The following is a 20,159-nucleotide window of genomic DNA, read 5'->3' on the forward strand; positions in this document are numbered from 1 at the left end:
CCCCGTGCTCACGTTGTCTCCATTGCTCCTCAACTTCCAGAAGGGTTGGATGAAGAGCCAGGAGCCCTCATTGCCGGTGGCATCCAGCGTCACCCGCATGGCGTTTTTCTCAAGCAGAGCCGGCAGCCGCTTGTTCACCGTCAGGTACTTGTTGCTTTTCATGTGGAGGAGCTGGAAAGGTGAATGCTGGGGTGAGCTGTGGCAATATGACCCCCCAAGGTCGCCAGGGCTGGTCATACCCAGGGGGGATCCCGTGAGCCCCTTCCCAGCAGCTGCCTGACCCTCACGGGCTGGATCCGTGCATCTCCCCCCAAACCCATGGGCAGGGCGCAGAGGAGGGGACGGCGGGTGCCCGTACCTGTATGACGCTGCCGTATTTCACCACGTCACCATGCACTTTCTTGTTCTCCGTCTCATTCTGCTTCTGCTCCATCTGGGCCGCATGCTGAACACCAAAAGAAGAGATGAGTGTAGTAGCCCCAGAGGGGCCACCTGCGCCCTCTGCTACAGGGAGGATGGACAGGTTGGGATGCAGCATCAGCATCCCTCTGTCCTCCAGACAACACAGGTCAGAGCTACAATATGGTCCTCAGCATCCGAGAGCTCAGCCCAGGACCATGGTGGGGCCCTGAGCAGCTGTGTGAAGCCCACGCGAGCTTTAAACCAAGGACTTAAAAATTAGGACAGGGATAAAATGGCACTGAAATCCCCCCAAAACCCCAGCAGGTCTTACGGGGCAGCACCAAAAGGGGACTCCAGGGGCTGGGGCAATGCACCCATCTCAGCCCCACTGCATCAGGGCCGTGGGGACTGGGGGCTCCCAGCAGCACCGAGACTGAGGAGCAAAAGGCTCCGTGCGGGCGGTGCCGTGCCCAGAGACGGCTGCAGGTCCAGACCTGCTGCGGTGGCCGGCAGGACCCATCCTGCTGTATCCAAGATGGCCCAAGAGTGGATTGCTCAGCGCTGCTTGCAGCCCCTCTCTCCAAAACCACAGACATTTTCCATGCGGTGGCTCTGGCAGTCGGAGTGATGTCGACGTACGTGGAGCGAGGCAGGAACTTGCTCCCACAGTGAATCTGTCTGGGAAGGGCGAGGGTGCGCCCACGGCCCCGGCGCCAGCCCGGGCACAGCCCAGGCAGTGCCAGCCCAGTGCTCCCCCGCAGCTGGGATGGGAAATGGCAGCGAGGGATGGAGCTGGGAGAGTATCTACCCTTTCTCATCCTGCTTTTGCCCCTTTTCACTTGAGGGCAGAAGGAACTGGGAAACTGCTGGAATCACGGCTCCGCACCCTGTGGGAGGATGGGGAGGGGGGTCTATGAGTGCCCGAGTGGGCACCCCCAGGGCTTTGAAGGCACCTGGCACACACTGTGGCAGTACAAACCCTTTGCTCTTTTGAAGGTTGCCACCACTTTAATTAACTCTCTGTCCCCACACAGCTCTGAGTGCCACTTAGGGATGTGAGCCCCGTGGTGGTGGCCACTGCCGTCAGGACAACAAGCCTGCTGCCAAGAAATCTCACACTGATGCAGAGCTGCGAGTTTAACAACAACCCCATGGAGCAACACAGCTCTGGTGAGAGATCCGGCACCACAGAGAGTCCTAAATCTGCGTCCAGATCTGAGCTCCTCCCTTGCTGAAAGCCGGTGGGGCCGGGAGTGGGAAGTGCCTGCCCTGAGCGCGCAAACCCACGGGGGCTGATGTTCCCAGCCTGTCCCTCGGATGGGATGGGGTCTGTCCCCAAGTCACGGCGGGATGGGGTGTCAGGGACACACACGGGGGTGGGCAGCTCAGAAGGGTGCAGGGAGGATGGGGAGACATCAGCAGAGCGGGAGGAAAGCCTCCATGGCACGTCTGCACCGCATCTGGCTGCACTTACAATTAGTCAGCTGAGGAAACACCGAGCCTTAAACCCACTCAAAAACAACGGGGCAAAAGCACAAGCTGGGAAAGGCAACCACGGGCAACGCTGGGCAGGGCTTCTCCACTCGAGAGCCAGGCTGCTTCTGCTTTGGGAAATTATCTCTGTAGGTAGGAAAGATGTTTTCAGGTTGCGGGAGACGCTGGTGATCGGCAGCCTGGAGCCCAACGCCCTGCCGGGGCGTGCAGGGGCTCCGCAGCAGCACGGGCAGCGCGTTGCAGAGAGCTCGAGCTCCCTCCCTGCCCCGGCTCTCCCAGCGCTCGGCTCCGGACGCGGGGGAGCGTTTGCCAAAAGGGCAACACCGGGAGCCGCGGGAAGGAGCAAGGAAATGACTGAACCTCTTTAAGAGAAATCTTAAGTAAGGTGCAATCAATCAGGCTCAGAAATGAGCCTCTCTGTCCAGTCGTGGCCAGTACAGCTGTCGACATTACAAGTTACAATCTGACCGGAGCAGGAAAACAGCGTTTCCATGCGCTGGCGGCCACGTTCGGCTGGAGACAGCAGGAGGCACCGACCCCATCCCAGCATCTCCAAACCAGGCCAGGACACCCTGTCTGGACACTGCATCAGACCTCACTCCCCAAAGGCAAAACTGGGGGACTGGTGGGGCCGGGGCTGGGCTTGAAGCCTGATGAGATGATTTAATGAATCTCTCCTGAGCTTCGGTTTTATGAATCATCCTCCGGGCCTCGCCAGCTGTCTGAGGCGATTATGCAATGTTTAACATGGGCCTTTTCCAAACCTCATGGAAGTAAACAGGAGCCTTTCCCTTCCACAGCCCTTTGGAGCAAGTTCTGGCCGTAGCGGCTCGCTCCTCTGTGCCAGGCGCCCCTGGGTGCTGCAGGGCTGTGCTCACAGAGCACCTCTGCCTGCTCTGCCATGGGCTCCTCTGCAAAAGGAGCATCAGAAGGGCTGAGACAGCCTGGCACGGCGGCCAGGGTGGAACGGCAGGTGGACATCGCCTCTCGTCCCAAAAGCAGCATTGTTGCCTTCCTTTCCTGTCTCTGCAGGTCTTCCTTGGAATATCTCCCCGGCACTGGGAGCAACAAAATTACTGTGGCTCCTTGGTCGCTGTTGTATTTACACCATGCTGTGACAGCATGGACCGAGCATGGCCATGCCACGCTGCCCAGGGCTCCCCTCTGCGCCCAGGGTACACGTGCAGGCTTGGCACGAAAGCCAAGGAGCTGTCAGGAGCCTGTGGCAGGGCCCAGGGTTCAATCACCTCTCACATCTGAGGCCAGGTAAGAGCATTGCACGAGAAGGGTGACCCAGGGTGCAGCATGCCCATCTGGGGACCACAACCCTCAGTCCTGCAGATGCCAGCACAAAGCACCTTGCAGAGCTCTTATTTATCTCAGCTGCCTTATTAGACACCGTGATCCATGATTAATTAAGAACTGATGGCTACAGGAGCCATTTCTCTAGAAAAAGTGGCTGTGGCTAATGGTAAGGGGAGGGTGGTGGGACAGGAGACAATGGAGCTGAGCAGGGGGACACCCGAGGACAGCAAAACCCAAGGCAGATCCTGCCCCCCATGCTTTCTGGGAAGCAAAACGTACCAGGATTTGCACAGCGAGAGGTTTGGATGTCATCACCCAACCAACCTACAGGGACTGTCCACTCTGGGAAGGACGGTCCCTCACGCCTGCTCACCTGGAGTTTCTGCAGCAGCACTACGTCCGCGATTTTCTCCTTGTCCTGCTTGGTTTGCTTGGCCTTCCAGTACTGCTTCTGGGCAGAGTAGCGGTTCATGGGACATACTTTGAAGAGGCAATCTGGGAGGAGAGGAAGGCAAGCATGAGGCTGCAGCAGCCACGTGGTCACCAGCCACTACCATGTCCCCAATGTCACCAAGGGGCAGGAGCCAGTGCTCCTCTGGGACGCTGCTCCTGTCCCAGCAGCATCGCTGGGAGATGGTTCTCCCAACCCACAGCAACCCCGTCTGCTGCTGGGGGTCCCAGGGAGACACGGCTGGGACTGGTGGAGGGTCACTTCACTTTGTATTAGCTGCTGGATTAGTTTCAAATCAAAGTAAATAATGAGTCCAGGAGTGACTCCACTTCTTGGACTCGTGATTAGAAGTGTTCCCATCGGAAATGGCCGTGCAATTTGGGAAAGAAAACTTCAGGGGGAGAGAAAGGACTGATGAAGCCCAGCTGCACCAAAGGAGGAGAGGATCTCACCAGGAGGGAGGGAGGAAGGGAGGGGAATTGGCAGGACATGGGCACCATGAGACCAGGACATGAGCAGACATCTCCACGTGCCCCTTGTCACCCCCCGCACCGGACACCCGGAGCTGGCAGGACCACGGGTTGCTGCCCTGCGTGGCCCTGCCATCGGGATACGCCGGTTTTGTGAACATGCTGCTGTTCTGTGACTGCTCACGGGGAGCCTCAACTACCAGCGCTGGAAGCTACAAGCAACCGCTTCTAAAATCTGTATTTCAACAGCCACATTTCAAGTCCTAAAAGAACCGCTTTGGGGACCTGAAGGGCACAGGTTTGCATCCCAGCTCCTACAAACACTTACAGCGTGGCTGCGCTCTGCAGATTGCCCCCAATTTGCCTGTTTTTTCCCCAGGCTGCTGTGGCCAGGATGGGGAGTGTGGAAAAGTGTGGACACCCAAGTCCAGGCTTTGGGAAACGAAGCACGGGAGCAGATGTCTGGAGACAAGGAGGCACTTATATCTCCCAAACCCTCGTTCAGGGCTGGAAGCTGTACAGGGTGAGGGCAGGAAGGGCTCTGCAGCCTGGATCACCCTAAGTATGCCTGAAATAGCAGCCCAGAAACTTCAGACACAAAAAGAAAAAAAAAAAAAAATCACTTCCATCTCTGGCCCCGGTCCCAAGTCGCTGGCAAGCACGTATTTATTTACCTGGGAGTGACGAACAAACAAGCGCAGAGCACAGTTCTCACCGGCTCAGGCTGCTGGGAAGAGGCCAAGTTTCACATTTCATTTTACAGGTCTATTTGCTAATGGCATATCCCGTGCCAAGGAGGCCGTGACGCCAAGCTTTTAATCGGGGACTGAGCGTAGCTGCTGCAATGCCTGGCTGCCTTCTCCCCCTGCCTCCGAGCAGGGCTACAGAAACACTTGGGCCACCTGCAGCACCTTAAATCGTTTTCCTTAAATTGCTAATTAGGCTGCAAAATGACCTGGTAGAAAGGAGAAACTGGGAGGCAGGGGGGGGAGTTGAAAAAAAAAACCAACGTAACTATTAGGAGAGAGGTGCAAATCAAACCCCTGGCTCCAAGCACACCCTGCCCGGAGGGGCTGCCTGACATCCTCATCTCAGTACTAAGCTCTGTTTTGCAAGGAGGGAAACTGAGGCACAGAACTGTTTACACACAGAAAGTCTCCGGCAAAACTTGCGTTGGAAGCTGGAGATTTTGGCACCCAGGCCTAGGCACTGATAATTTTTTGCAAGAGGGAGGATGGGTGGATAAGAGGGAAGCTGAGGGAATCTCTTACATCAGCACTGCCCGGCGAGAGCGACCCAGCAGAGCGATGCTTGGCCAACCTGCCACGACCCAGCATGGCCACGGAGGAAAAACAACCTGCACACCCACAGCGGGGCCTTTTGGGCAGCGGCACGGCCGGGAGCCCCGCTGCCCTCGCAGCCATCGCGGCGCCTGCACAGCTCAGGATTGAAGTGCTTTATTTGCTTTTTTTTTCTTGACGTGCCTGAACGCAGGGCTGGGAAGAGCCTTGGGGAGGGGGAAGAAACCGCAAAGCAAAGCAAATAAGTGAGAAGTGCCAGGCGTCTCTCGGAGGGCTGAGATGACGCGGGCGGTGAAGCTGGGAGTTTCTCACCGCAGGGACAGGCTCCGGGGTGGGTTTGGGCATTTCCATAAAACCATCTGGACTGAGGAGAAGGGTCCTGTTTCCCCACCGGGAAGCCAAGCCGGGCCCCGGCGCGACCCGCCGCAGCCCAGGATAGGGCAGGGTCTGGCCACAGGATACAGGGACGGCAACAGCACATGAAAATCCTCTTAAGCCTCTTGCTGCTGCTGCAGGGAAACAGCAGCGGCCCGTTGTTTTTACCTCCCTCGCGGTGATAGCTATCGAGAAGGCAGACCGCTACTTTTCCGGCTATTAAAACAAGCGGCTGGATATCCTGATAGGGTTTGCATGGAGCAGGGCTGAGTCCAGACCAGCCTGGAAAAGAGATTCAGCACCCACCCATGTCCAGGCAGGGAGATGGTGAGGCTAATGGGACAAGGCTTGAACTGGCCACCCCATGGCTGCTTCCAGCTCTTCCCATCCAGCCCCAGGTGAAAGTCCTGAGATCAGGACAGCTTCCCGTGCTGTGCAGGGCTGCGGGACTCCAGGGAGCTGTTGGATGGTTCGTTAATCAGCCCCACGCACAAATTAGTGGCAACAGCTCCCATGGAGAGGCAGGTTGCTGCTCGGGTGGGATCCCCGCGGGGAAGGGTCCCCCAGAGGGGAAGGGTGCCTGCATGGCACCCCGGGATGTTAAAGCCACTCTGTGAAAAAGGTGGAGGCACAAAGCAGAGCAGGGAACTAATATTTTAAAAGATTTTTTTTAAAAGAAGGCCTGAAATTGCAGTAGCTGGGATGAAAGGGACAGCTGCCCTAAACACAACCCCAAACCCAACAATGCAATCACTGCTTTGGGGGAGTTTCTCAGTGCACAGCCCAGCTCTGCGTACAGTCCCCAGCTCTATGGTCCATGCACCGAGCACTCAAATCCAACCGGGACGCTCGCCGGGACACAGCCCTTTCCCTGCGTTTGGCAGCGTGCCGAGCACGTGGGGCAGCCAGACACAAAAATAGCCTTTCCCAGGTAGGTACATGTAGGGCAGAGACGTGATCCCCTGGGCTCAGCACCGCCGTTTGCTCCCTGGGAGCCGGAAGGTTGAGGCCACCTCACCGGCTGGCCCCAGGGCTTGCAAATCAGGGAAGCAGGAGGCACGATTTGCTTTTCCCAGCAGCCTGTCCTGGCTTCTCCAGACCATTTCCACAGGCCAGGAGCCGCCCCAGCTTCCACTGACTCATCCCCTTTTCCGCCTGGACCTGGCCGGGGCTGCCCGCTCCTGCCCGGGGCTGCCCCTTGCCCAAGTGGGAAATAACAAGCACGGCCCCAAGCACCGGAGGAGACAACACGGCCCAAAACATGACAGCCGAGGGGAGATCAGGATTTACTGTGTCTCCCTAAACCCTGCCTGCCTCATAAATGCGTGGCTTAATCCCCCAGCTCTCTCTGAGGCGCAGCCAAGCACAGCAGATGTAATTAGTGCCGAGTGCTAACAGGCTCGCCTTGAAATAGTTTGCCTGTTGCAACTCCCCCTCTGTCTGTCCCCAGGCCCTGGTAGATAGAGACCCCACTGCCAGTATCCCCAGGGATGCATTTTGGGATGGTCGGAGCCACCTTTGCAGAGGATGGTTCCCACACACCCCTGCTCCTTAGGGATGGGATAAGGGGTGCCAAGGAGCACCCCACCACGGAGGTGGTTCCAATAAATGCACAAACACCCCCAAAGGCAAAGAGAGGAGGGTAGGTAGTCTGGCCAAGCCACAGAAACAAGGCTATTGGGGGCTGTCCAAGAACCCTCCGGGCTCCTCTGCAAAGGACAAGCAGCACCCCCCAGCCTCAGCCTCGCTGGGGCCCCGGTCCCCATCCCTGGCACGGATGCTCAGGGCCAGCATCATCCCCAAGGCTGCTCACAGCAGCGATGGAGCCGCCCCAACCCGGCCCCGGTCTCACCTCGAAACTTCTTGGGCGGGTTGTCCAGGTCGCCAGCGGCCGGCTCCACCACGCAGCGATCATCCACCAGCCTGCGCGGGGACAAAAAGCAAGAGCAGGGTGTCAGCAACACCGAGATGACAACGGGGCCCGAGCGAGCAGAGCGGCCTCACCACAAACCACAGCGCTGCACCACCGGCACCTGCCCCAGAGCGACATCAAAAGCTGCATCTCCTGTTTCCCACCCATTTGCACTCTATAAATATTGAGCACGACAACACTCGCTGCTGGAGCAAGCAGCTGCTCTTGAGCACTTGCTCCGAACACGTCGCCCCTTGCTCGCCACCACCGGCCATTTCTTTCATGTGTGCTTTTCAAGCCAGTCTCTTGGGGCAAATGGTGACAGATACAAATTGGCAGTGAAGAAACGTGATGCTTCATGTCAGCTGCACTCCCGGGCCCTTTGCTCAGCGACCTGTGCGGGAGGCTCTGACACCCACATCCTTCTGGGACAACCCTGCCTTGCCCAGCTCCCGGCTGAGCCGAAGCCGCCCCCCGGCACGGTGCACTGGCTGTGGTGTTATTTCACTGATCATCTGGCAAAAATGTGATGAGTTCAACTTTCATTCAGTCATTCTCCTTCTCCGGTTGGGAGCTCACCCCGCTGGACACGGAGGGTGTAGCTGCTGCAGATGGAGGTGGCAGAGGCCCCCCAGAACCAGTTATTAATTATTATCTGATCAGAGGTGCTGGCTGTGCCCATCAGATGCAAAGGGCTGTGTGTCTCCTCCCTGCACACCTCTTTGTTTTCTCAGCATTGAGCAAAATCCTGCGGGCTTGGCCTTGGGTACTGAGGACCAATTTTGGGACAGAGAGGACGAGCATCGCCCAAGGGGCTCATGGCGCTGGGGCCACCCGGAGCTCACCCGGCCCATGAGGTTTTCAAGGGAACTTGGTGCTCCAGCAAGACAGGCTGTACCCGCTCGCCTGCTTTCTCCAAGTCCCTGGGAAGCGACGCAGGGAGAGAAACCACGCTCCTGCCCTGGGCGAGGAAGTGAGAAGCGTGTTCCCACCTGCGGAGGCTGAATTCAGGCAGCTGGTGAGCGTGTGAGTGGATGCAGGAATGCATCCCGGGAGGGAGCATCCATCGTGGGGGCAGCTCTGTCCCCAGGACAGGAGGGAAAATGCAGCCTGGAGAAATGAGGCCCGTGCATGTGGCACGGCAGAAAAGGGCACAGCGGAGCCCGTGCTGCCCCCTCCACTCCTCAAGGGACTCTCAACACCCCTCAGCAAACCAAACAGCCAAAACATTGCTGGAGATGGACATGCTGTGCTGCAAAAAGTTGGCGAAAGCGACAGCTATCCTGTTGACAGATCCAGCCTCCTTCCCCCAGCCCAGCCGCTCTCCGGAGGAGGGGAAAATTCCTTTCAATAGTTTGGCAGGGAGGAATTTGGCCTCCACGCTGACAGATTTGGACCCCGGGGACCCCAGCGCTGCTGTGTCCTTGGCAGTGGAGATGTGGGCTGGCAGGGTGCTCTGCACACCCAGCACTGCCCCAGCCACCAGCTCCCTGCGCTCTTTAAAGCTCCCAAGGGTTGGGGGACATTAAACTTAGATTTCAAATAAAAAGAGAAAAGCAATTTTTCCAATGCTTTTGGTGGCAGCAGAAGCTTAAAAACAACTGTAAAAAAAACCCCATAATCAAACCCCATGAGATTTCAGTAAATGCACAGCTGTTTGCTGGACAGGGTTGCCTTAGCTTTGCAAACACTCACGGTCAGCAGCGCAGGGGGCTTTGGGCTCCCAACCAGGGGCTGCCCAAATACACTTGCCTTTCCCACGGGCCTTGACAGAGGGGATGTAGTCGGGCACATTCCCAAACTCCTGTGGGGCACAGAGCCTTGGGAGGGAGGGAAAGAGGTAAAGAGGGGAAAACACAAAGCGGAGCAGAGGCAGCCGTGGACAGGGGCTCTATCACATGTCTCACCCTGCAGGAGATATGCAAAGCCTCAGTCCAGATGCCGTGCCACTTGTAGGCGGTTTTGGTTTCTATTACTGTTATTTCGATGGGGGACAGGGAGGAACAAACACTTTTGATGCATTTGGGCACAAAGACCACCAAGGGCTGAGCCCTGACCAATCCACGGGTCAGGCTCACGGAGCGAAGCCCTGATCCTCGGCACATGCCCAGCTCCCACCTCTGCCTACAAAAGCAGCGGGCCCAATTCATCTGTGCACTTTAAAAATATAAAAATCCTCCACTGCCATGGCCAGGGGTCTCTGGGGAAGCGCCTGACCTGCGTGGCCCACTTTCAGCACTGAAGTAAACAGCACGGAGCCTCCCACCCACCCCAGCTCTGCCTGCAGCATTCGCCTGCCACTTTCCCGTGCCCAGCATTACCACTCCACCAAGCAGGATTAGAGATAGTGACCTGCCAGGCTGGAAGTCTTAATTAGTTAATGATCTCAAGGCACTTTCAGCATCTTTAATCCTAGGATTACACGCTTTGCGGAAACGCAAAGTGTTATTTTTATTAAACTCATACTCCGGACTAACATTCTTCAGTTAAAAATTGCTGAAAATAAAAGGATTCTGACAGGGTGGACATGAGTCACCTGGGTGATTGCTGGCGCCAGGACACACTTCCACTAATAACCAGCATTACTGCAGCGGGACAGGGCAAATCAAAGCTCCCTCTGAGATTAGAACAGCAGGGACACGCGGGTGCTCGCTGCCACACCGAGCTGCAGGGAGGACGCCGGGCACACGGAGGGCAACTTTCATGTCTCAGGTGTTAATGAGAAAACGGGCTGTTGGCGTCCCAGCACCTAGAGGAAGACCCTGAGTGAGAGCAGGCTGGATGCACCGATGAAAACTTCACGCTTTTGCCTTTTCAAATTACCCCCAGGGAACACGAGGGGCTGGATCCTGGGCATTGATGACCCTGCTGCCCGCAGCCCAGCAAAGCGCGGGCGAGCATCTGGTTAGCTTTAAGCCGTGCAAGTCATCGCCGTGGTTCCAGTGGGGCTTTCTCTGCGTTTTAAAATATTGAGCACAAAGTGATTCCCTGGCCCGGGGCCAGCGCGCTTGGCCTCGTGCGAAGCAAAGCCTTCGCCGGAGGTCAGGGGAAAAGCAGCTCGTCCAGCGCTGCAATCCGTGGCAGTCGGACACCGCGAGCCTCCCCGGGGACGGTGGCCAGCTGGGGCTGACGTGGAGGCCCCGCTCCTGCAACACGAACCTGGGCTGAGGAAGAGGAGAGAGTCTTCCCCAGCCACGGCGCACCCGATGGGGAGCTGAGGGGAGCTCCCACACGCCACGGTCCAGGGGTGCTCTGGGAGAGCCCCAACCCAGGCAGGAGCACCCCACTACAAAGCCCACCGACCCCTGGAGGCAAGGAAGAGGAGGAGGAAGAGGAGAGCGGGCTGTTGGGCATAGGGCCAGCTCAGCCCCCCGGGCTTGGGGTGCAGGATGGAGACTGAGCCCACGGGGAGGAATAAAAATAAAGTGAATGCAGGGCTGCCACAAAAATGGAGCTTTTCCCCCGCTGTCGCAGTGCCGGGAGGAGGAAGCCGCTCCTGGCTTCGCGTGCTTCTCCTCCCCACAGAGACGGGTTCGTCTTGACCCGGCAGAGCTGGAGTTACCCTTTAACCAGCTGCGTTTCCCTGAACGGCTCCACCCTGCAAATCCACCTGCAATCACAATTACAGCTATCAAGGCGTTATTTCACCTTAAAGAGCCAACTGCCATTCAGGCAGGTTTGCCACTGGCCCTTCCCCTCTGCAAGCCCACAGTGCCAGTCCCCAGCCCCCGGCGGGTCCTGGGAGCCCCCCGGGATGGCAGGGATGGGGCAGCACATCCCTCTGCTGAGCACAGGCACCTACACGGCATTTCTACCCCTCTCTGGCTCCGGCCATTGGTGCTGGCTTATCCGGGACACAAGATAAGATGGGGACACTGGTGACAGCACTGTCTCCAGGGCTCACAGCATCACCCCATCCATCACGCTGGAGCAGGAACCAAACCAAGGTCTCTGAGCTCCTTTCCCTGCTTGGCCACTGCTTTGCTTTGCCTGGATGATCCCCACAGGGCACCTCCCATCAGCAGCTGTTCCTCCCATCCCAGCCCCAGCCCCAGCAGTTCCTCCTCCCCAAGCACAGATCTCTCAGGCGTCACCAGTGACAGTCCCCAAGCACTAAAGCAGGAGCATGTTCAACCTCCCCGCGGTGGGGTGTCATGTCCTGGCAAAGATGCTGCTCAGCACCAACCCCACCACCCCTGACCCACACAGCTGCTTGTGTCCCAAACTGTTTCAAGCTGCCATCTCCTTGGACACCTTTAATTTGTAGCAGCGAAGCCATGCCAGCAAAGTCAGGCAGCCCCGCTGAGCCCTTCCCCACCTCCCGGCCAGGAGTAGCCTCGAATCGAGCCAAGAGGGAAGATCAAACCACCCCTGGATCCCTGCATCTCACAAACTCCTCCTGGGCACCTTCCCATGTCCCCAAAACCACTTCTGGCATCTCCGATACATCCAGTCCGTCCCCCCATCTCCCCCACGGGACCGTGTGGCTCCCAGGGCGCCGAGCAGCAGAGCCAAGGGATGCGACCAGCAGGGTGGCTGCCCAGTTCCCCCAACACCTCGGGGCTCTGCTGCTTTACAGCGGCCAGCTCTCGCCCTGCTTTCCCACAGAACTTCTTAAGTAGCCTCTCCCTTTCGGGCTGGCTTTAGCATTTTAGCTAGTTTGGGTATTTTGGCTCAGGGTTCCCCCAGCAAGCCCAACACTTGAGAGCACAGGAGTAATCCCCACCCTTCGGCGGGATGTTTTTCCTCCTTGAGAGCAAACACCCACTGCAGAGAGGGTGTGCGGGAGGAAGGGCTTGTGCCCGGGGGCTTCTGACAGTGCGATTCAGGGGACTGGGAGCAGAGGAGACTCAACTGGGGGCTGCAGGGCTCCCCCCACCTCTGCCACCAACTCCCTCCATCATCCTCAGCAAGCTCCCTCTACAAAAAGAGGATCGCACTTCAAAATTTAAAATAAAACAAATCGAGACTTAGTGTTAATAAAGGGCCTGATTCTGCTCCCTTGCTGCTTTCCAAGGCATCCCACTGGCCGCGGCACACCTGTCTGATGAGGGAAGTCGGTGCTGTGTGAGTGGCCCGTCCAGCCCCCGGGTACCCCCAAACTGCTGCTTTCGTGGCGGAGCTGCGAAGGGCCTGGCATGCTCCTGAAAACAACAGCACCCAGTCCTCTGAAGGCACGAGTGGTGAGAGCCGCCAGTGCCCCGTGGGCTGGCTCGGTCCTGGCGAGACCCTTCCCGGCCCATTTCCCCACAGGGCTTCTCACCATCACCAGAGCTCCCAGTTCCGCTGCTTCTGGGCCAGACACCACCAGTGACAGAGCACTGGGGTTAACCCCGGGTGAAGCACGAGCTGCAGCAGAGCCGAGCAGGAGGAAACATCCCCAATGTGCACCCCACCTCCTTCCCTGTGCTCCCCCTTTCACCCTTCTCAGCTTCTCTGGGCGTTTTGCAAACACGGCTGCGAGGAGCTTGGTGCAAGAGGTTCCCACCAGCGGTGCAGCCCCGGCGCAGACGGACAGAGCGCCGGGTCTCCCGCCTGTAAGCACCACCGGGTTGGGGTTTAGTTGACATTCACACCCACATCAGCCAGGACACCTCGGAGAGCCCAGCAGCACTCTCGGGAGGAGCTCACTGCCTTGACGAAGTGCTGGCACTGGGATGTCACAGCACCAGCACCCCGGGGTACATCCCTCAACGTCAACGTCACTGTCACCCCATATGAACAGAAGATCCCAGTGCAGAGCCCCAGTGATCCTCCAGTCAAAACCAGTCCCTCCGCGAGGAAGGATGGAGGGAATGTTTCCAGCAGGGTGCTCAGGCGGGCGCACAGCACCTGGCATGGGGCTGGCAGAGCTATTTACCTTGCAAATGAGCTAAATAAAGTCCCAAGCACTCTCAGTGAGTCACCCAATCCCTTATCGCAGGAGTGATTTAAGGTGTGGTTGGGTCTTCCAGGTCACGGGGCGCAAGGGAAAACAATTTCAGAGGGCGGGAAACAACCCGGAGAAAGCAGAACCCGGTGAAAGTGGGGCTGTTCACAAAAGCCATGCTGAGGCCTGGGAGAAGGGGCCCTCCAAGCAAGCCCTGATTTTCAGATGTTTCTAAGTAAGTCTAGGAAAGCACCTGGCAAAAAGGGGGACCTATGGCCAGAGCTGCAACGGGACCACAGCTCCAAAGCGTCTAAACACTTCTTAATTCAGCTCCTGGTGAGCCACTGGGGTGTGCTGCATGGGCTAATAACCAGCGTTGGGTCCCAGTGGAGCCTCCTCCAGAGCCCATTTCACAGACAGGCCGGAGGGGTGCTCAGCGCTGAGCTGCCGAGGCTGCACCCCCCACCTTGGGACAGTTCTGGTGTGGGGAGAGCCGGCCAGCTACAAGGAAACCTCTCCAAAAAGGAGCGTGGGGATGTTCTCCCACCCAGCCAGGGAGGGATGGGCACAGACAGCCCGCATCCTGCATGTGTAGGACCTTCTGCCTGACACTGTATAGTTGCACGCAAGGGGATTTTGTGCTCGGGTCTGTACCCAGTTGCATCCAGCAGCTCATTTCTGGGCAGCATCCCTCAGCCAGTTGGAGGAAGGCTTCAATGGGCATTAACCCAGAGGCTGTGCGTGCCCAGCGGTGGGTGCACGAACACGTGTAGGCGAAGGTATGTACGTCTCCGGTTATACACAGGCATGTGGGAGCAAGTGCATTCATCGCAGATTATAGAGCCGGGCAGCTCCTGCCCCAGGAATCCCATCCAAGCCAGCATTCCTGGCTGAGCTCAGCCTCTCCCACACGCAGCACAGGGCAGGCGCGCTGGCACAGACCCGGGTGAGGCTGTGGGCAAGGTTTGGGTCCCCGCTTTGGGGTAAGAAAAAAAACCTCCCTGTGCCCTAGGGCATCCAGCAGCCCTGCCGGAGCCCTCACCCCCGCGGGGACACAGCCTCTCCCCACACCAGAGGGTGAACTCTCCCAGTGGGAACAAGCCAGTGGATGGAGAAGGGCATCACTGACGCTCTTGGTCTCTCTTTGCCCGGGCGCTGCTCTGGCAGCACTGCTGGCTTGCACAAAAACGGGAGGGACAAGGCACGGGGCACTCTCCGCTCGTCTCCCCAGGTCGGGCTGTGACATCCCCTCGCCCGTGCTGACACGTCCAGGAGGCTGCAAGCAGTTGGCTCAGCCTGGACCTGGCAGTGCCCCGGTCCTCCCAGCCCTAAGCAGCACTTGGTGGCCACGGGCACCCACGTGCTGGTGACTCTGCTGTGGTTCCTGCTGACCACCAGATGTGTGGGACTCCCGGGGGGGACAGCGAGAGCCGCCGCTGCCTGTGCCAGGGGACAGCAGCCTCCCGCCACACCGGGCAGGGCTGGAAGCACTTCTTACCCCGTGCCCCGGGAAGGATCCCGTCTGCCCCAGCCGTTCCCTTCCGAACCCCACCAACCCCTCACACTGCTTAAGCCCATTTCATCTCCCCCAGCCCCTAACAGGGTGGGGAAACCGCTTCTGGCCACGGGTGATGGAGAGGGTGGGCTGCAGGGTCCCTCCAGGGCCACATCCTGCCCCCGGCAGCCCCCGGAGCCGGAGGAGAGCGCGGAGGCACCCAACCTTCCACCCCCAACACCATGCCCACCCTTGCTGCAGCACCCAGAGTTTTCCAGCCCCTTTTCCCACCGAGCTCAGGCTCAGCACCACCTTCCCATCCCGACGGCCAGTTGCCCCCGGGCCCGGGCTCGCCGCGGGCAGGCACGGGAGCGTCTCACTCACCCCAAAGTGCTGATGAAGCCATTGACGGAGCCCTCGGCGTACAGGGACACGATGTCCCCGATGTGCAGGAAACTTGACATCTCATTCATGGTTGATCTCGACCCGGCGCGGCGCCGCTTCTTCCCCGAATCACCTTCCCGTGCCGAAATCCACCATGGGCTTGGGGGAAACCCTGCTCCGGGGGGGGGATCAGCCCAGCCCCGGCTCTCGCCGCCTCCCTGCGAGCACCAAAGGGGAGCGGGACGGCAGCGAGAGCCCCCGCACAACTTTTACATGTGCTGTGCAGGAAGGGAGCCAGGGGAGCCGGGCGTGCGGCGAGGCGGAGGAAGAGGAGGAGGAGGAGGAGGAAGGGCGGGGGGGGGGGGGGGGCTGAAGCTCAATTAGAGGTTTGCATGAGATCTGTCCGGCTGTCCGTGTCTCCGTCTCGGCACAGCTCTACCTGCAGCCAATGGAGAGCGATCAGGAAGTCCTGCTCGAAAAAGCATGCAAATATTTTTGGCCTTGGGAGGAGAAGCGGAGCCGCCTGGGGAGGGAGGGAGGGGGAAAGAGGGGGGGGATGCCCAAAAAGAGGCCCCACCCTCCCCTCCTCCCGCCTTAGGGTTGCGGGGGGTCGTGGGGGAGCTGCGTGCCCTCGAGTGGTCCCCGGGCCCCGTGGGTGGGGATGCGGGACTCGGTGATACACCCAGCCACGGGGACCCCCCCTCCCCGGGCCAGCCCCCCATCACCGCCCCCCACGGCCAGCCGGCTGCCGGGGTGCTCAGCCCCGGTGTCCCAGGACTGAAGACCCCCCCTGCTCCACCGGGGTCTGTACAAGTAGCTCCCCTCAGCCGGGGCTCCACCGCTTGGGAAGGCACTGGGTGCTTTCCTGGGAGTGATGGGGGTCCTGGGGTGTCCTCCATGGGAGTGATGGGTGTCCTGGGGTGTCCTCCCCTGGGAGTGATGGATATCCTGGGGTGCCCTCCCCGCCCCAGTGCCAGACGCTGGGCACAGCGAGCCCGGCCACACACCGCATCCATCAGCAAAAGCGAGTGGCCGGAGCAGTTGGGATGCACCTACCTCCCCCCCCAGCCCCCTGCATACCCCCCCACCCCTGGCAGAGGGAAACTGAGGCCCCCAGCCCCTGTCCCACACAGCCCCTATCCTGCCACCCCAGGCCCTGCTCTCGCCGGTCACTTCAGCCCCCTCCTCACTTTGCAGCGGGACCAGACACCAGCAGCCGCAGGCCTCGGGCCCTGTCCCCGCTCCGACACCCCAAAACCTGCCCCTCGGCCAGCGCGTCCCCAGCCCGCAGGGAGCACGGGCATCCTGCACACCCAGAGCGGGGAAAGCCGCAGGTGAGGGTGAGGCAGCTCTCGCTGGATTTTTCTGCCCCAGGCGAGCACTTGCAGCTTCCTGAAGCCCAGCTGCCTCCTGCCAGCTGGTCGCTCCCCAGCCCGTCCAGTTCATACCAGCTTCGCCTCCCGCCACCCCTGTCCCCCTCCTGTCCTCACACCACTTCTCAAACCCTCCCCCTGTTCCACGCACGAGCTTTCCCCCAGCACCCCTAAGCCAGGGTGTCCCCAGCCCTGTCCAACCTGACAGTGCCCCGGGGTTCACCCAGCACCCATCACCGCCGGGAGCAGGAAGGTTTGTGTCCCCCCCACCCCTTCAAAGCCCACCCAGCCCATAAGGAGCCTTTCCCCAGGCAGCCCAACACCGCAGGGCTGGGCGAGCAGCTCTGGGCTCCCAGTATAACACCGGTGGAAAAGGATCACATCCTCAGAGCATCTTCTGGACAGCACAAGTGTCCTAGTTCCTCACTTTAATTAAAACTTGCCTGCTGTAAAAACAATATCGGGAGGGAAAAAAAAAAAAAAGGCATGATGCTTTTCTCATTTATTTCCCTCCTGTCCTCTTTTCTCGCAAACAAACACACAGGTTTCAGGAATATAAACCTTGCCCTAAATAGTGATTTTTTTTTCCACTAGGAAACGGACAGGTCCCCTGGCAGAACAAAGGGAAAAAAATTAGTGCAATTCCTCCGGGGGGAGATGCGAATTCAGGTCCATCAGGATTAGCTGCGTTTTCAGCACAGGACAAATTTAGAAGCCTTTATCTCAGGGCAACAGAGGGGGGAAAATAGAAGATCATAAGAAAAAAAACTTGCTGCTGTTAAAAGCAAATGAAGGTTTCACAACAGGAGCTCAAAGAAAGCCCCCCCCAAAAAAAACCCAAAACTTTGTCCACAGATTAGCCTCATTGATCAAAGGCCCAAGAGGTATCTCAGCTGAGGAGCACCATGGCGTGCCCATGCCAGTGCCCATACTGGTCCCACCAGCCTTACTGGGCACGGCTAGGCCGGCCACCACCTCTCCCAGCCTGGCCCAAAGTGGTCTCCCCGTGTCCCCATCCTCCCTTGACCCCAGGGATGGCTTGTGTTTGCAGAGTGCCAAGCAATAAAAATTATCTGAAAGTGCAAAAAACCTCATCACACTAAACAAACAGGCATCTGGCCCAGTTTCTTCCACCCAGGAGAATGGGGAGCAGCAAGACAAAGCCTCCTGAAGCCTCCTTCCCATCCCACGGCAGGAGGCAGCCCCGTCCCCACGCCGGGCTGGTGGGCACCACATCCAGCCCGTGCTCGGGGCTGAACGTCCCAGCTCAGCTCAGTCGAGGATGGGGAAACCAAAATGTTTCAGGGGTGCACCCCTGCCCACCCTGCACCCTGAGGATGGTGACACTACATCTCCAAATCCTCCCTGGATGGAGCTGGGATGGATGAAACCCTCCCCATCCTCCAACCCTAGAAGGGTAATGTGCAGCTCCCTGGCCAAGCGGCTGGGACATGACAGCTCTGTCTCTGTGGTGGGCGCAAATAGGGACCCCCAGCCTCTGCCTTCTGAGGTTTGCCAACACACAGGCAGCAGCATGGACAGGTGGCTTCTTGGAGAAAAAAAAAAAAAAAGTGCATTTCTCCTGTGGCTCAGTCCCTCTCAGCTGCCCCCGCTGTAGCTATGACTGTGCTGAGCCCTCACGCCACCCACCCTGTGTATTCCCGCTCTGCACAGGGTCTCTGGGCTGTTCCCAACCTGAAGGGACATTTTGTGCACGGACTCAGACCCCAGAAGACTGCGGGGAGCTACAAAGAGTCTGCAGCCCTCAGGTGAGTGAGCAACCCTGGCCACGGGGATGCTCATGGGCACGAGCAGCAGGGCGGCTACCTCGCTGTGCCAGCCCTCGCTCCCCCAGGCCCTGGGGAGATAAGAGGAGTTAAAAATAAGAGCATTTCCTTCCTTACCCCCTACTTTAAGCCACATGATAAATAAAAAAAGGGAGTTTCTGCCTCCCGGAGAGGAAGCGGCTGCAGAGAGGCTGCTGGTGAGTCAGTCCAGCAGCAGTCCTCCCCATCCCTGAGGTATGGTCTCCATCTCTGGTGAGGACAGAGCCACATTCCTTTCACATGCCGAAATTGCTCCTTTGCAGGCGACTGCTCAAACTGGGGGGGCACCTCCCTCTCCCAGGCCCCCCAGCCCTGTCCACAGGACCCTCCTTTGGTGAAAGCTCGTTCCCACGATGGCCCTCAGCAGCAAGCACTCACCAGTGTGGCCCAACCATGCCACAACCCTCTGACAGGTCAGCTGCAATTGTAGCCCCCCGCCGGGGCTGGACAGGAGCCCACCTGGAGCTTAAATTTGTCCAGATGCTTTGGGAGCAAATATAATGCTAATGGAGAGGATGGCGAGCCAGGATGCTGGCTGGGGAGGCAGATGGGTTAGTGGTACCCAAGCGGCAGCCCAGCGCCCTGTCAGGTCCCCATCTGGCTTTTGCATGGGCCTCCTCGGGCAACCCAAATCAAGGCTGGGAATTCAAGGGTGAAGCCACTTGGAAGAAGAAAATGAAAAATAACTGTAGCCTCCTTTGTTTGAGGAGGAGGAAGGGAGACACTCAGTCCCTTGTGTGTGAGCAGAGTGGGGAGCAGGCAGGCTCTGCTGACAGATGTGCATAAGAGGGGGATTCTTCATCCAGGAGGCGAGTTCACCCCCTTGTCTTGCTGGCTCTGGCTGCGCCCTGACCCCTCTGCTGCCTACGGGTGAAACACAAAGGCTGGCTGGGCTCTGTATGGCCCCTTTCATGCTGCTGCACCATCCTCCCACCACACAGAGAACAGCAGAGCTGGGCTAGGACTGCCTCCAGGCTACAGCTATCAAAAAAAGGGGCTGTTTCAACCTTGTTTCTCCTTTTGGGTGAGGATTTCAGAGCCCAGCTTAAGTACCACTGAAAGAAATTTCTCCTTTGGTGCAGAAGATGCTAAGAGCATCTGCAGTGATGAGGGTTAAACCCCAAACCTGCTTTGTTTGAGCTGTAAATCCAAACCCCAAACCTCTGCCCCTCCAAGCAGCCGTTTGAAAGGCAGCCCAAGGTCTGCCAGGGCAGGGCTGAAACCCCCTCGGGTGACTTCATTAACCGGCAGAGACGAGGGCCAGTTCCCTCCTGCCTGTCCCATCTGTGCCTCCGCTCGCGCCTGGCCGTCTGACTGTGGTGTGTGAACGATCTCACGGGAGCAGCCACGCTCCCCCAAAATAGCTCTCAGACTGGATGACTTTGGCCCACATCCTCAAAGGTATTGAGGCTCCGGGTTACCTCGGAGAACCTGAACCTCCATCCCCGCAAGGGTGGCAGGAGATGGCCTGGGAAGGAGACAGTGTTGATGCACACGTGGTC

At 58.6% G+C, this 20,159-nt stretch overlaps 1 protein-coding gene across 1 annotated transcript in view; it reads right to left on the bottom strand.

The window, feature by feature from the left end:
* The window catches only part of ITPR3 (inositol 1,4,5-trisphosphate receptor type 3), a 42,471-nt gene extending 26,880 nt beyond the window's left edge, over window positions 1-15,591 (bottom strand). The window contains exons 1-5 of the mRNA XM_074925777.1: window positions 15,459-15,591; window positions 7,651-7,721; window positions 3,575-3,696; window positions 359-445; window positions 13-171 (exon numbers count right to left, since the gene is read on the bottom strand). Of these exons, the coding sequence (XP_074781878.1) occupies window positions 13-171; window positions 359-445; window positions 3,575-3,696; window positions 7,651-7,721; window positions 15,459-15,547 (528 nt within the window). The 5' untranslated portion in view covers window positions 15,548-15,591. The remainder of the gene's footprint in view (window positions 1-12; window positions 172-358; window positions 446-3,574; window positions 3,697-7,650; window positions 7,722-15,458) is intronic.
* Between the last annotated feature and the right edge of the window lie 4,568 nt (window positions 15,592-20,159).

This window comes from Athene noctua, chromosome 23 (genome assembly GCF_965140245.1).
Source record: "Athene noctua chromosome 23, bAthNoc1.hap1.1, whole genome shotgun sequence".
Taxonomy (NCBI): Eukaryota; Metazoa; Chordata; class Aves; order Strigiformes; family Strigidae; genus Athene; species Athene noctua.